At 40.9% G+C, this 16,524-nt stretch overlaps 1 protein-coding gene across 2 annotated transcripts in view; it reads left to right on the forward strand.

Annotated features, from left to right (window-relative positions):
* Ros1 (ROS proto-oncogene 1, receptor tyrosine kinase) overlaps window positions 1-16,524 on the forward strand; it is a 133,313-nt gene that overhangs the window by 71,008 nt on the left and 45,781 nt on the right. For both annotated transcript variants that reach the window (XM_060373298.1, XM_021653063.2), the window contains exons 29-32: window positions 594-738; window positions 1,453-1,685; window positions 1,786-1,962; window positions 15,924-16,092. In XM_060373298.1, the coding sequence (XP_060229281.1) occupies window positions 594-738; window positions 1,453-1,685; window positions 1,786-1,962; window positions 15,924-16,092 (724 nt within the window). The remainder of the gene's footprint in view (window positions 1-593; window positions 739-1,452; window positions 1,686-1,785; window positions 1,963-15,923; window positions 16,093-16,524) is intronic.

Here is a 16,524-nt window from a genome sequence, read left to right on the forward strand (position 1 = left end):
CATTATTCTTTGGGTCATTTTGCTGAACAGGCTATGCTATGACTCTGGACATTTTTGTTCTAGACCTACTATAGTTTCCTGTCTAAAAATTGATTAAGATGGGTGAAACTCAGTGATTCTCAACCTTGGCTTTACCCAAGACAACTCAGTCAGAATTGCCAAGGGTAGCACCAAAGCACAGGGTGTTTAGAAACCTTCTTGTATGGTTCTAGAGCACAGCCAGCATTGAGAGCTGAGCCTCAGGGATGTTGTTTACTTCACTAGACCTTCTTTATGAGAGTACTTAATCTTTTGTTTGTTTGTTTGTTTGATCTTTTATTGTACTCATGGAAGTTTGCAAACTTTAAATCCTACATTGCGCTGCAATGAGAGAGAAATACGGCCCTCTTCTGGGTCTCAGTGCCTTGTGGAGTGAGTGATTTCACATTTGCCCAGAATTGCCTGCCAATCATTTATCAATTATTCATGGAGTTAGTAATTAAATCAAGTCTGTTAGATTAATACAGTAGTCTCAGGAACAATCCAGAATAACTGCTTTCAGTCATTTGTGTGAAATACGGGAATCAAATACTTATTTAAGAATTCAATTACAGGAATCACAGGAGAATGTAGCCCGCATTGAAGGTTTGCAGCCATTTTCAACGTATGTGATTCAGGTCACTGTGAAGAATTATTACTCAGATCCTTTAGAACATTTACATCTGGGAAGAGAGATTCAGGGAAAAACTAAGAGTGGAGGTGAGTTGTGTGTCAGTGTGGATTTCAAGTGTGGAATTCTATGATATGCATGATGTACATGTCTGTATTTTTTTTTATCTGAATGCTGAACAATCATCATTGTGAGAACACTTAAAGCTCAACAAAACTGTGAACCTGGGGAAAACACGTTAGCCACTTGAGCCTGGCTCTAAGCCTTGTCCCGACTGGGTAATATCCCAGCAAGGTACAAAGTAACTAGAAGGTGAAGCACCAAACTATAGTTAGACCAAGAAACACATTCTTAGCTCTTGCCACACAGTGTCACTCTCTCCCCATGTAGTCATAGGTCTCTGCACGCGTGTCAAGACTGGAAAGCCAGGATGAAATGTGAAGTGTGCTCAGTGCCCTGACGCTTCGAGCAATACAGCTTCACAGTCTCAAAAACAGCAGACTGAGAATCTGAAGGGTGGGAACCGTCTCTCCCTGCTGTTTTTGATGACTGTCACAAAGCTCCCTCAAATTGCAAAGTTCATCACTGGCTGTAGACCTGAGCTGGCATCAGAGAATGATTTGGTCATTAGGCAAAAATAGACAACATCTTTCAGGCAGCCTGTAAGTGGCCAACTTTCCCTTGGACCTCCGTAGCTCATTCTGCTCACCTGACAGCCGCGTTCCTCAACTGACTCTCTTGGTTCTTTCCACCACCCAGTGCTGTTGCAATGTCCCTTATCTTTCCATGCTATTTATTTTCAGTACCCGGGGCAGTTTGTCATATCAATGCAACTGTGCTGTCTGATACCAGTCTCCACATACTCTGGACAGAATCACATAGACCAAACGGACCCAAGGAGTCAGTCCGCTATCAGCTGGTTATGTCACACCTGGCTCCGATTCCTGAGACTCCTCTGAGAAAGGGTGAATTTCCAAGTGCCAGGCTTGCCCTCCTTGTCACTAAACTGTCTGGTGGACAATTCTACGTGTTGAAGGTATTGACTGTCCTGGGCACTTCTAATCGCCATATTTAAGCTCGTGTTCTAAGAAAACTAAAGCACATTTATTTATTTATTTATTTATTTAAACAAAAAGGTCCTGGCCTGCCACTCAGAGGAAATGTGGTGTACGGAGAGTCATCCTGTTACAGTCAACATGTTTGACACACCAGAGAAACCTTGTGCCTTGGTTCCAGAGAATACCAGTCTGCAGTTAGACTGGAAGGCTCCGGCTAATGTTAACCTCACCAGCTTTTGGTTCGAACTCCAGAAGGTAGACTTTTGATACACATCCTTATTTTATGATGTACAATAAGCTGGAAAGATTTTTTTTGGTATGACTAGAATGTTCTCTTGTGCAAATCAACAGTGCTTGCCAACATTCATTGGCTCAGATTGGCACGAGAAGCAGTAAATTATCCAGGTAATGTTCTGTCCAAAGCTGTGTCCAAGGATCAATTTGCTCTTAAGGGATGGCAAAGTGGTTGTACGGTAAGGGTGTTTATTGTCAAGCCGCAGGACTTGAGCTTGAGCCAATGGAACTACAAAGGAGAAGGAGAGAAACTGTTTCCACAAATTTTTCTCTGCTCCCTAGACACAAGTATTGGCACATGTGTGCCTCCACAGCTGCCCCTCCCCACACTAAAGAAATGCAATAAAAATTGACTTTAAGAAGACTCATGTTTTGATCACCTCCCCCTGAGGGGGGAGCAGCCTTACCAGGCCACATAAGATGACAATGCAGCCACTTCTGATGAGAACTGATAGACTAAGATCAGAAAGAAGGAGAGGAGGACCTCCCCTATCAGTGGACTTGGGGAGGGGCGTGCATGCAGAAAGGGAAGGGAGGGTGGGATCAGGAGGGGAGGAGGGAGGGGCTTATGGGGGGATACAAAATGAATAAAGTGTAATTAATAAAAGTTAAATAAATAATAAAAAAAATAGAAGACTCATGTAGGGGCTGGGGAGATAGCTCGGGAGACAAGAGCACAGATTGCTATTTCAGAGGGCCCAGTTTTAATTCCTAGTACCCACATGACTACTCACAACTGTCTCAGGGGATCTGACTTTCTCTTCTGGCCTCCAAAGAGCACCAGGAACACACATGGTATACTGACAAAGATTCAGGCAAAGCCCCTGCACACATAACATTATAAGAACCCATGTAAAACTGTGTAAGTTAGCTTACTAATTTTATGTAAAATTAGTTACCAATAACATAAACTTGATTTGTATGTTTTCAGGTTTAAAATCCATAACAAATTTGGTGTTTTCTATGAAAAACATTATAAATGAACAAGCAAAAAAGCCAAAGCCTTGTTTAGAAGTGTGCTTTCAACATTTAAGTAGAGTGCAGCAACAGAAGAGAAATAAAAGTAGAAAGCCACTTTATTCCCAAACTAGTTTGCTGTTAATTCATAAAGTTTAAAATGTTTCTGTATTCAAAATTCTTCATTGTTTATGAAATCAACTGACTTTGAAGATGTCAGTTCATTGTACACTGTTAAGGGAAGTCATGCTGACTTTCACAGTGGTGCATCAAGAATATATCGTTAAGATTCTATAATTGCTTTTGTCCTTCTTATTGTGCGCACGCACACACACACACACACACACACACACACACACACATATGCTTATGTGGACTCATTTGTAAAGACTGTTCAAAACCATTTTGTTTTGGAGTTACTTAATGCAAATTACTACTGTCAAGGTCTTAGCATTTCTTTCCTTTTTTTTAAAGAAAAATATTTATTTATTTTATGTATATGAGTACTCTGTTTTCATGCACACCAGAAGAGGGACTCACATTCCATGTTTGTGAGCCAACATGTGATTGCTGGGAATTAGACTCAGGACCTCTGGAAGAGTAGTCAATGCTTTTAACCACTGAGCCATCTTTCTGGCCCTCAGTATTTCTTTAAAAGTGAAATTGCTCCCTGGTAGATTTTTTCCCCCCACATCTTTTAAAAATAAAATTTAAATTTATTCTTTGATGATTTCGTACATGAATATTATATATTTTGATCACATGCACCCCATTCCCCTCTCTTATTTCCTTCTACTTTCTCTTGATAATGTCATGCACGGATATTTCATATTTTGAGTTCATCTCTCTGATGATCCTTGCTCTTACCCTCTCTCCCTCTGGAAATTCCCTTCCCAACATATCCTCCTTCTACTTTCATGTTTATTTTAGTAACCGGCTGAGTTTCATAAGAGTTGCTTTCGTGTACATGGTATAGAGTTATTTACTGGGTCTTGGTCAACTTACCTGTATCTCTGCCCTTAAGGAAAAATGACTCCTTTACCCCAGCAGCCATTAATAATCAATAGCTCATTAGCTAGGGGAGGGACTTCATATGTTCCTTTCCAATCTGTGCTAAAATGTTGACAGTATCATTTTGTTCTTATTTATCCCTCTCTACTGCCCTTCCTCTGTGTCTTCTTGTCTCCTTCCTCTCTCCAACAGCAACCATTTCTGCTTTCATGTCGCTTGAATTTCACGGTTTCCTTAAAGTCTCTCCCTCCCATCTTACAGTCCCTTTTCTCTTTGTAGGTTTTAAAAACTTCTACTATATAAGATACATTTTTTTGTGATTTTGTACTTTTTGGATAAGACTGAGAAAATAGAGCATCAAATGGTAAATTTTGAGTATATAGCTTTTTAAAAAAATATTGAAACTGTTTTAATGATATACCTATTTGAAATGGTGACCTTATTAAAAAAATAAGGCTAAACTGGAGAAATTGGTGGATTGTTCTCTTTCAGACTTACTTAGGAAGCTTAATGCAGTTCAGCATAAAGTCAAGGGGAGGGGATGTTAGCATTGCTTCCCAGACTGGGGAAGCCGTGGGGGATAATAATGTGCTGGTACCTCACTTTCTTGATGAGAAGACACAGAGGTAGATACTGTAGTCAGTTTATGTCACCTGCTGGGTACAGAAGATCCTACTTGGATTTTGTCCACAGAAGGAACATGAGTCATTAAGTCAGCTGTCCCATTCCTCAAAGACTAGGAAGAAAGCAGACAGGGTCCTCCTGGTCCAGTCCTCATAATTTCAAGGAGGTGCTACCATTGCTACACTCCCGCTGTCCCCCCATCTTTTCAGTACAGGTCCATCATGGGCCATGTCATAGAAAGCCACGAAGCTACTGGATTATAGAAATGCACACTTTTAATTCCAGCACGTGGACGGAGGAGGTAGGAGCATCATGAGTTTGAAACCATCCTGGACTGTGCAGAGCAAATCTTGTTTTTTTTTTTTTTTGTTTTTGTTTTTTTTTTTTAAGGATACCATGAAGCTGAAAGTGACCCTTTCTGCATAGGTGACAATCTGTACTACAGGTGCATGAGCAAAATAAAAGGCTCTGGCTCAGAACTGTGGATAGATGGATGCCTCCAGCTGGAAGCTCCATCTTTTCTGAGCAACTTGACTTTGTCTCATAATGACAATATGGCAATGATCCCATAAATCCATTTTGAGACTCTTGGAGGGTGAACAGTGAGGGGAGATAGATAACCCATTTAATTATATTTTTCTTTATAAATGGAAGAACACCATAACAAAATTTGTCATTTTGACACCATTTTCAAAGACAAAAGAATATAAGCTATGGGTTTATTTATTTGTTTTGAGACAAGGTCTTATATAGTCTAGGCTAGTCTTGAATTTTGTATATAGTTGAAGATAACCGATGACCTTGAACTTCTGGTTCTTTTTTCTGTCTCACCTTCTGCATGCTAACAGTAAGGGGTGCATAACCACACCTGGATTATTTTATCAGGGATCAACCCCAGGGCTTTATGTATAATAGGCAGGCGCTTTACCAACTTAGCTACATCCTAAGCCCTCAAACTAACTTTTCATCTATATCCTGAATTACACAGGTTTTTAAAATATCTAAAAAGCGCATATAAGAAGAACATATTCAATTTAAAATCAGGGGAAAGTAATTTTACTTTGGCTTGTTTTCATAGAAGTCTATTAAGTTGTATTTTTCCTCTTTCATTTTTGTTCTTTACTGGAGCTATGTGTTTCTGAAGTTCTGATCTACATGATACAATAGAGTAGACATTCTTCCAAACTGCACAAATAGCCATTCAGTCTCTTCTGGGGTAGCCTTTTCCCCTGTCCTCGTTAGCTTCTGACAAGTAGAAGGTTCCAACTCCCTGTGATTTTTCTGGGATAGCCCACTATAGCTGCCAAGTTGGTGGCTGGCCCAGAACATTCACTACTGTAGAGAGGCCAATCTGCTGCCAGTTTTCCAACAAGTACTCTTGGTAAACATCTCCCCTGCATTTCAGGAGCTCTGCTGATTTCTAGATGTTATAGAGTGTTGAGTTCCCTAGAAGGTAATTTATATACCATACCATTAAGAAGGCAGGAACTAACTAGTTAATGTTTTAGAGCTGGAAATCATCACTCTTTCTCTCTCTTCTTCCCCCTCCCTCCCTCTTTAGCTTTCTCTCCCTCTACATGCATACACACATTCAGTCTGAGTATGTATTGCACATCGAATGGGCTGCTTTACTTAAGACATTTCATCATGTCTCAGTGGGATTGACACAAACATGAATTTAGTGCAGGCAGTGTCTTGAATAACATTTCTGTTACTGTTTCATTTCCTCACACTTCTCATCCCCCCTTTGTAACATGGTGTTCTATTTCCTTAAATTGCAATAGAGGATATCTTTTCTTTCTTTCTTTCTTTCTTTCTTTCTTTCTTTCTTTCTTTCTTTCTTTCTTTCTTTCTTTCTTTCTTTCTTTCTTTCTTTCTTATTGTTATCATTTATTACAATTTATTCAATTAGTATCCCTCATCTCTTTCCAATTCAACCCTCTCTCCCTCTTTCCCTCTTTCCCCCTATGACCTTCCCCTAGACCACTGATAGGGGAGGTCCTCCTCCCCTTCTATTTGATCCTAGTCTATCAGGTCTCATCGGGCTGCTTTAGTTGTCTTCATCTGTGGCCTGGCAAGGCTGCACCCCCCAGGGGGAGGTGATCAAAGAGTCAGCCACTGAATTCATGTCAGAGACAGCCTTTGCTCCCCACTTGGACACTGAGTCTATGGGCTATATATGAGCCAGGGTTTTAGGTCCTCTCCATGCATTGTCCTTGGTTGGGGGATCATTCTCTTCAGGGCCCCCAGGGCGCAGTTTTGTTGGCTCTGTTGGTCTCCTTTTGGAGTTACTGTCCCCTCCAGGTCTCCCCCTTCTTTCACAAGATTCCCTGCATTCTGCTCCAAGTTTGGCTATGAGTCTCAGCTCTGCCTCGATACCTCGATCAGTAGAGTCTTTCAGAGACCCTCCATGGTAGGTTTCTGTCCTGTTTCCTGTCTTCTCCTGCTTTTGATACCTATCGCTTTTGTCCTTCTGAATGAGGAGTAAGCATCTTCCCTAGGGTCTTCCTTGTTGTTTAGCTTCTTTAGGACTATAGCTTTTAGTATGTTTATCCTATATTATATGTCCAATATCCACTTATGAGTGAGTACATACCATGTGTGTCTTTCTGCTTCTGGGTTACCTCAGTCAAGGTAATCGTTTCTGGTTCCCACCATTCGCCTGCAAATTTCATGATTTCCTTATTTTTAATACCTGAGTAGTATGCCATTGTGTAAATGTACCACAACTTCTGTATCCATTCCTCCATTGAGGGACATCTAGGTTGCTTCTAGATTCTGGCTATTATGAGTAGAGCTGCTATAAACATGGTTGAGCAAATATCCTTGTATATTTGAGCATGTTTTGGATATGTGCCTAGGAGTGGTATAGGTGAATCTTTTTATTTTATTTTATTTTATTTTTATCAGTTACATTTTATTAACTCTGTATCCCAGCCATGTCCCGATCCCTCATTCCCTCCCAGTCCCTCCCTCCCTCCCTCCCTCATCTCCACCGTGCCCCTTTCCAAGTCCACTGATAGGGGGGACCTCCTCCCCATTCATCTGATCCTGTTTTATCAGGTATCTTCAGGACTGGCTGCAAAGCCCTCCTCTGTGGCCTAACAGGACTGCTCCTCCCTTCGGGGGTGGGGAGACCAAAGAGCCAGTCATTGAGTTCCTGTTAGAAATAGTCCCTGTTCCCCTCACTTTGGGAAACCAATTGGTTACTGAGCTACCGCAGGCTACATCTGAGTGGAAGTTCTAGGTTATATCCATACATGGTCCTTGGTTGAATGTCAGTCTCAGAAAAGACCCTGTGCCCAGATATATTTGGTCCTTGTGGAGCTCCTATCCTTTCCCCATCAGACTAACTCCCCTTCTTTCTTATGATTCCCTGTACTCTGCCAAAGGTTTGGTCATGAGTCTTTGCTTTGAAAACACTGCTAGTTAGAGTCTTTCAGATGCGCTCAGTAGACTCCTGTCATACGTTCAATGCACATCCCATCCGTCTTTCTAAATGAGGATTGATCATCTTACCCCATGCCCACTCAATTGATTATCTTTTTAGGTGTATAAATTTCATTATGTTTATCATATCTTATAGGTCTATATAAGTGAGTATATCCCATGTTTGTCTTTCTCCTTCTGGGATATTTCACTCAGAATGATCTTTTCTAGATCCCACCATTTGCCTGCAAATTTCATGATTTCCTCCTTTTTGATTGCTGAGTAGTATTCCATTGTATAAAAATACCACAATTTCTGTACCCATTCCACCGTTGATGGACATCTGGGTTGTTTCCAGGTTCTGGCTATTACAAATAGAGCTGCTATAAACATGGTTGAGCAAGTGTCCTTTTTGTGTACTTGAACAAACTTTGGGTATATACCTAGCAGTGGTATAGCTGGGTCTGGAGGAAGCACTATTCCTATTTGTCTTAGAAAGCGCCAGATAGCTTTCCAGAGTGGTTGTACCAGTTTACATTCCCACCAGCAGTGGAGGAGGGTTCCCCTTTCTCCACAACCTCTCCAGCATGTGTTATCGCTTGAGTTTTTCATCTTGGCCATTCTGATGGGTGTAAGGTGATATCTCAGGGTCGTTTTGATTTGCATTTCCCTGATGGCTAATGAGGATGAGCATTTCTTTAAGTGTTTTTCTGCCATTCGATATTCCTCTGTCGAGAATTCTCTGTTTAGCTCTGTTCCCCATTTTTTAATTGGATTACTTGGTTTGCTGCTTTTCAGCTTCTTTAGTTCTTTGTATATACTGGATATTAGTCCTCTGTCAGATAAAGGGTTAGTGAAGATTCTTTCCCAATCTGTAGGCAGTCGTTTTGTTTTGATGACAGTATCCTTTGCTTTACAGAAACTTTTCAGTTTCATGAGGTCCCATTTATTGATTGTTGCTCTTAGAGCCTGTGCTGTTGGTGTTCTGTTCAGGAAGTTGTCTCCTGTGCCAATGAGTTCTAGGCTGTTCCCCACTTTTTTTTCCAATTGATTTAGGGTATCTGGTTTTATGTTGAGGTCCTTGATCCACTTTGACTTTAGTTTTGTGCAGGGTGATAAATATGGATCTATTTTCATTTTTTTGCATGTAGACATCCAGTTGGTCCAGCACCATTTGTTGAAGATGCTGTCTTTTTTCCATTGAATGGAATTGGCTTCTTTGTCGAATATCGAGTATTCATAGGTGTGTGGATTTATTTCTGGGTCTTCTATGCGGTTCCATTGATCCTCCTTTCTGTTTCTATGCCAGTACCATGCAGTTTTTATTACTGTTGCCCTGTAGTACAGCTTGAGATCAGGAGTGGAGATACCTCCAGATGATCTGTTGTTGTACAGGATCGTTTTGGAGATTCTGGGTTTTTTTGTTTCTCCATATGAAGCTGAGAATCTTTTTTTCAAGGTCTGTAAAGAATTGAGTTGGTATTTTGATGGGAATTGCATTGAATCTGTAGATTGCTTTTGGCAGTATGGCCATTTTCACAATGTTAATCCTACCAATCCATGAGCACGGGAGATCTTTCCATCTTCTGATATCTTCTTCGATTTCTTTCTTCAGAGACTTGAAGTTTTTCTCAAACAGGTCTTTCACTTGCTTGGTTAGGGTCACACCAAGGTACTTTATGTTATTAGTTGCTATTGTGAAGGGTGTTGTTTCCCTAATTTCTTTCTCAGCTTTTTTGTCTTTGGTATATAGGAGGGCTTCTGATTTTTTTGAGTTGATTTTGTATCCTGCCACTTTGCTGAAGGTGTTTATCAGCTGAAGGAGTTCTCTGGTTGAATTTTTGGGGTCGCTCATGTATACTATCATATCATCTGCAAATAGTGACACTTTGACCTCTTCCTTTCCGATTTGTATCCCCTTGATCTCCTTTAGTTGTCTTATTGCTCTGGCTAGGACTTCAAGTACTATGTTGAAGAGATATGGGGACAATGGACAGCCTTGTCTTGTCCCTGATTTCAGTGGGATTGATTTAAGTTTCTCTCCATTGAGTTTGATGTTAGCTATAGGCTTGCTATATATTGCCTTTACTATGTTTAGGTATGTGCCTTGTATCCCTGATCTCTCCAAGACTTTAAACATGAATGGGTGTTGGACTTTGTCAAATGCTTTTTCGGCGTCTAAGGAGATGATCATGTGGTTTTTCTCCTTCAGTTTGTTTATGTAGTGGATTACATTGATGGATTTCCGTATGTTGAACCACCCTTGCATGCCTGGGATGAAGCCTACTTGGTCATGGTGGATGATATCTTTGATGTGTTCTTGGATTCGGTTTGCAAGTATTTTATTGAGTATTTTTGCGTCAATGTTCATAAGAGAAATAGGCCTAAAGTTCTCTTTTTTTGTTGGGTCTTTGTGTGGTTTAGGTATTAAGGTGACTGTGGCTTCATAGAATGAGTTTGGTAGTGTTCCTTCTGTTTCTATTTTGTGGAATAGCTTGAGGAGAATTGGAGTTAGCACTTCTTTGAAGGTCTTGTAGAATTCTGCACTGAAGCCATCTGGTCCAGGGCTTTTTTTGGAGGGGAGACTGTTAATGACTGCTTCGATTTCCTTGGGAGATATAGGGCTATTCAGTCTTTCTACCTGATCTTGACTTAGTTTTGGTAGATGGAATCTTTCAAGAAAATTATCCATTTCATTTAGATTCTCAAATTTTGTGGCATATAGGCTTTTGTAGTATGACCTAATAATTGTTTGGATTTCCTCAGTGTCTGTGGTTATGTCCCCATTTTCATTTCTGATTTTGCTGATCTGGATAGTTTCTCTCTGCTTTTTAGTTAGTTTGGCTAAGGGTTTGTCTATCTTGTTGATTTTCTCAAAGAACCAGCTTTTTGTTTCATTGATTCTTTGGATAGTTTTATTTGTTTCTAGTTGATTGATTTCAGCCCTTAGTTTGATTATTTCCAGCCGTCTGCTCCTCTTGGGTGTATCTGCTTCTTTTTTTTCTAGGGTTTTCAGTTGGGCCATTAAGTTGTTTGTATGTGATGTTACGAATTTCTTCTTGCAGGCACTTAGTGCTATAAATTTTCCTCTGAGCACTGCTTTCAATGTGTCCCATAAATTTGGGTATGTTGTGCCTTCCTTTTCATTGAATTCTAGGAAGTCTTTAATTTCTTTCTTTATTTCTTCCTTAACCCAGCTGTCATTGAGTAGTAAGTTGTTCAGTTTCCATGTGCGTGTCGGCTTTTTGTTGTTTCTGTTGTTGTTGAGGTCGAGCTTTAGTCCATGGTGGTCAGATAGTATACAAGGGATTATTTCAATCCTTTTGTATCTGTTGAGGCTTGCTTTGTGGCCCACTATATGGTCTATTTTGGAAAAGGTTCCATGTGGTGCTGAAAAGAAGGTGTACTCTTTTGAGTTTGGGTGAAATGATCTGTAGACGTCTATTAGGTCCATTTGATTTAGGGATTCTGTGAGTGCTTTTATTTCCCTATTTGGTGTCTGTCTAGTTGATCTGTCCCTTGGTGAGAGTGGAGTGTTGAAGTCTCCCACTATTAAGGTATTAGGATCAACGTATGATTTAAGCTTTAATAATGTTTCATTTACGAATGTCAGTGCTCTTGTATTCGGAGCATAGATATTCAAGATTGTGATGTCCTCTTGGTGGATTTTTCCTTTGATGAGAATATAGTGGCCCTCCTTATCTTTTTTGATTAACTTGGGTTGAAAGTCTATTTTATTAGATATTAGGATGGCTACTCCAGCTTGTTTTCTGGAACCATTTGCTTGAAAAACAGTTTTCCAGCCCTTTACTCTGAGGTAGTGTTTGTCTTTGTTGCATAGGTGTGTTTCTTGGATGCAACAGAATGTTGGATCCTGTTTCCTTAACCATTCTGTTAGCCTGTCTTTTTATTGGTGAGTTGAGTCCATTGATATTGATAGATAATAGTGACCAATGCATGTTAGTTCCTTTTGTAATGGAGTCGATGATCTAACCCTGTTTCAATGCTTGTTTTCTTTTCATTTTTGTTGGGACATTATCTGTATGCCCTGTTTTCTTGGGTGAATTTGTTTTCATTGGATTGGAGTTTTCCTTCTAGTATCTTCTGTAGGGATGGTTTGCTGTGTAGATATTGTATAAATTTAGTTTTGTCATGGAATATTTTGTTTTCTCCATCTATGTTGATTGAAAGCTTTGCAGGGTATAGTAGTCTGGGTTGACATTTGTGATCTCTTAGAGTCTCCATGATACTTGCCCAGGCCCTTCTGGCTTTCATAGTTTCTGATGAGAAGTCTGGCGTGATTCTGATAGGTCTACCTTCATATGTTACTTGGCCTTTTTCCCTTGCTGCTTTTAATATCTTTTCTTTGTTCTGTAGATTTAGTGTTTTGACTATGATGTGACGTGATGTGTTTCTTTTCTGGTCTAGTCTATTTGGAGTTCTGTAGGCCTCTTGTATATTTATGGACATCTCTTTCTTTAAGTTGGGAAAATTTTCTTCTATGATTTTCTTGAAAATATTTTCTGGACCTTGGAGTCTGGAGTCTTCTTTTTCATGAATTCCTATTATTCTTAGATTTTGTCTTTTCATAGCATCCTTGATTTCTTGGATATTTTGTGATTGGAACTTTTCTGATTTTACTTTTTCTTTGAGAGAAGTATCCATTTCTGCAAGTGTGTCTTCAGCTCCAGAGATTCTCTCTTCCATCTCTTGTATTCTGTTGGTGATGCTTACTTTTGTGGTTCCTGATCTTTTCTCCAAGTTCTCCAGCTCAAGGGTTTTCTCATTTTGTGTTTTCTTTATTGATTCTAATTCTGTTTTCATGCCTTGCACCATTTCTTTCATGTGTTTGAATTTGGATTCCTGTCTCTCTACGATGGCCTCTATTTCTGTTTTCATTTCCTTCTTATATGCCACTAATTTTTCCTCTACTTGTGCATCTATTTGTTTGGCTATGTTTGCCTGTGTTTCTTTAAGGATATTGTCTATTTCTTCTTTCTTTGCCTCCAATTGACTGGCCATCTCTTTGAAAGACTTGTTCATTTCCTCCTTATGAGCCTCAAATAATTGGGCAAGCATGGCTTTAAAATCATTTTCCTGTGCTTCTGCTGAATTGGTGTATCCATCGGTTTTGGGGTTTGCTGGTGAAGTCATGATGTCCTGATTTATGTTGGAAGTGTTCTTTCGCCTACCTCTGGCCATTGGCTTATCTGAAACCTTCCCTGTTCGTTTTTGGATTCTGCAGATCAGACTGGTGCTGTCTCTCTCTGGTGTCTGGAGAGTTCTTCAGGAAGCTGAGCACTCTCAGCATGTGCTGAGGACTAGCTGTACCTGTGGGAGGAAAGTACGCAGGCGCAAACGGGGCAAATGCAAGTGTGTGTGCGTGCGCGCGCGTGTGTGTCTGTGTGAGTAAGTGTGCGTGGATGAGTTTCTCGAGGGACAGAGTGATGGCTAATGTTGAACCCTTGAGTGTGTGGGAGGGGCTCTACACTGTATATGTCGCAGGCGCTAATGATGATCGCAGCGCAATTTCTGGTATTAACTGTCTTAGCTCCTCAATCAGGCCCACAGGGCAGGAACTTCAATGTCCCTAGTGCCCCTCTGTTTCCCAAAGTGGCTATGTGGGTGGGAGGGGGGTTCGATGCCTGGCTTCTGATTTAGAAGGACCCAGGATCTGGGGAACTGCAGATTCTCAAGGGTGCACTCACTTACAGGCAGGTCTTTTGGCCGAGATCGTGGTATCCGGGGCTCTCTGCTCTCTGGTTTGGCCCTGCTTCTTTGATGTGTTCCGCCAGTTCTGTGCTGCTGTCACTGCCAGGTTCTGAGGTCTTGCTGCAGCTGGAGATTTCAGGGTGGTCACTTCAGCAGGGATGGGGTAACCAGGCTCTCTGTTCTCTGGTTTGGCCCTGGTTAGTCTTAAACTGGAGGGCTGTGGTGCCCCGCCAGTTCAGTACTGTTCCGCTGCCACGTCCCGCTGTAACTGGAGACTGGCTTGCTAGTCCCAATGCTTTCTGGGATCTCTTCGTTGTGCTCTCCAAGCTTGGGAAGCCCAGTGCCTGGTGTGTCCAGGTTGTATGACGATTCTGCCTGGTTTCGGTGAATATATAGCGTATTCTCGGTCACTGTGGGATTGGGCGGGCCGCTCCTTCAGTGATGGCGATCCTGCGGAGCTAGTATGGTGTCTAGCAGATTCGCGCCCTGGGAGGATGGTGCAGCCGCTGCGCGAATCTGGGATTCCGGGGCACGTACTGCTGGCTTTTGTCTGCCGCTAAAGTGCTTGGGGCTCCGTCTCAGTGGTTGTATACCCCAGGCAGTTAGGTCTGCGCTGAGAAAGATGAGTCCGCTGTGCGGCTGTGCAGAGGAGTAAGGAGGTCTGGGGGAAGGGAGTGCAGCAAGAACAAAGGATCTTTTCTCTCCTTCCCCAAGCAAGTCTCCGGGTGACCGGAGGCCAAAGTTTTCACCTCCTGCGATGTTCTCTGGTGTTCAGAAAGCCTCGCTGTGGTTTTCCTGGGTTGGGGGTCCTTCCATTCTCCAACTCAAAAGATCAGGTATCCCACCGCTCAGAAACTGTGTGTGCTAGTCGCCATCTTGGCTCCGCCCGGTATAGGTGAATCTTGACGTAGCACTATTCCTAATTTTCTGAGAAAGCACCAGATTGATTTCCAAAGCAGTTGTACAAGTTTGCATTTCCACCAGCAATGGAGGAGGGTTCCCCTTTCTCCACATTCTTTCCAACATGTGTTGTCACTTGAGTTTTTTATCTTATCCATTCTGATGGGTGTAAGGTGAAATCTCAGGGTTGTTTTGATTGTTTGCATCTCCCTAATGACTAAGGATATAGAACATTTCTTTAAGTGTTTCTCTGCCATTTGATATTCCTCTTTAGAGAATTCTCTGTTTAGCTTTGTACCCCATTTTTTAATTGGATTACTTGTTTTGTTGGTATTTAACTTCTTAAGTGCTTTATATATTTTGGATATTAGCCTAGAGGATATTCTTAACTTAATAGAAACTAATGTAAAGTGCCTCTCTGATGACATGGTGCAACCCCATGAAGGCTGAATGAAAAAGGAGATGCAAAGGAAAGTTTATTTATGGAAACTGATCTTCTTAGGAAACTCTACCAAAGAAAAGACATGAAGAGCTTTTGAGAAAATGTCACATCATCCTTTGTCTTTCATATATGTATATAGGTATATTTATGATCACGTGTATATATTACTTGGCATTTTCGAGTAATGGTTTTTAAGGACTTAAGTAGAAAAAAATTTAAAGAAGTAATTCCACACAGAGAAAGAAGCTTCTCATAGCCCAACTTAAAGACTATCAGATGTCTAAAGTGGAATGGAAGCAAGGTTTCCTGTCTTGAATGTCTTACGTCACTGCAGGGGATTGTGTGTTCTGGCCAGAGCTTCTTTGTTTTGGCGAACTTATGGTTCCTAGGAATGTGTGGAAAGCATGGTTACCACATATTTGAAAACAGTATTAGAGAAAAGTCCCAAATGTTTTGGTTTGTCTATGGACGTCAATAAAGAATCAAAACATATAAAATTATTATTTTAAAATGAACATATTCCTGGAATTGAGGCTCTCCTTATTTCAGTTTATCCTTGTTTCTCCATTGGATGGAAGTCCTTGTCTTGGCTCTGAATGATCCACTGTGCATAGTTAGGGATGTTTTGCCTTGCACTTAGGTTAAAAGGGGTCATTCATCTAGTCATAACCCAACATAAAAAAAGCAACAACAAGAGGGTTATGTGTGATGAGGGTAATACTTGGAACCAAACACCATAAAAAGTTCTTACTTTTAACATAAATGAATTTACTTAAGTTTTAATGACGTTCTATGTTCAAAACTTTCTGAAAAGAATAAAAATCTTAGTTATGCCTTCTTTTTCTAGTGGAAATATAATGAGTTTTACCACGTTGAAGCTACATGCAGCCAAGGTCCAGTTTATGTCTGTAGCATCACAGATCTACAGCCATACACTCCATATAATATCCGAGTGGTGGTGGTCTATGAGACAGGAGAAAATAGCTCCTCCATTCCAGAGAGCTTCAAGACAAAAGGTGGGTATTAGCGTCCTCCCCTCAAGCAAAGCAAACATCTCTGGTCTTTTCTCATCTCTCAACTCTACCAATCTCATTCTAGAAGCACAACTTTTTTCTTAGCACAATGTTTTCTTATCTACTTTTAGTTTATGTATGTTGGTGTTTTGTCTAAGTATATGTGTACCTGGGTACCTGGCACAGTTACCAGGTTCCAAAGTTAGGCAGAAGGGGGCATTGGATCTCCTGGAACTGGAGAATAAGATGGCTATGATTCATGATTTGGGTTCTGAGAGTAGAACCTGGGTTACCTCTATAGTCCCTCAAATGTTTTCCTGAAAGAGTCATCACTATGTCCATCCATCTGTAGCATAGGTGAATAAATTGAAGAGTTAGGAGTTGTTACAGGAGGAAGCAAGAACATAATGGCTTGGGTTTGCAGGACCCTGAGAT

The sequence above is a fragment of the Meriones unguiculatus genome, chromosome 20 (genome assembly GCF_030254825.1).
Source record: "Meriones unguiculatus strain TT.TT164.6M chromosome 20, Bangor_MerUng_6.1, whole genome shotgun sequence".
NCBI classification, from domain to species: Eukaryota; Metazoa; Chordata; class Mammalia; order Rodentia; family Muridae; genus Meriones; species Meriones unguiculatus.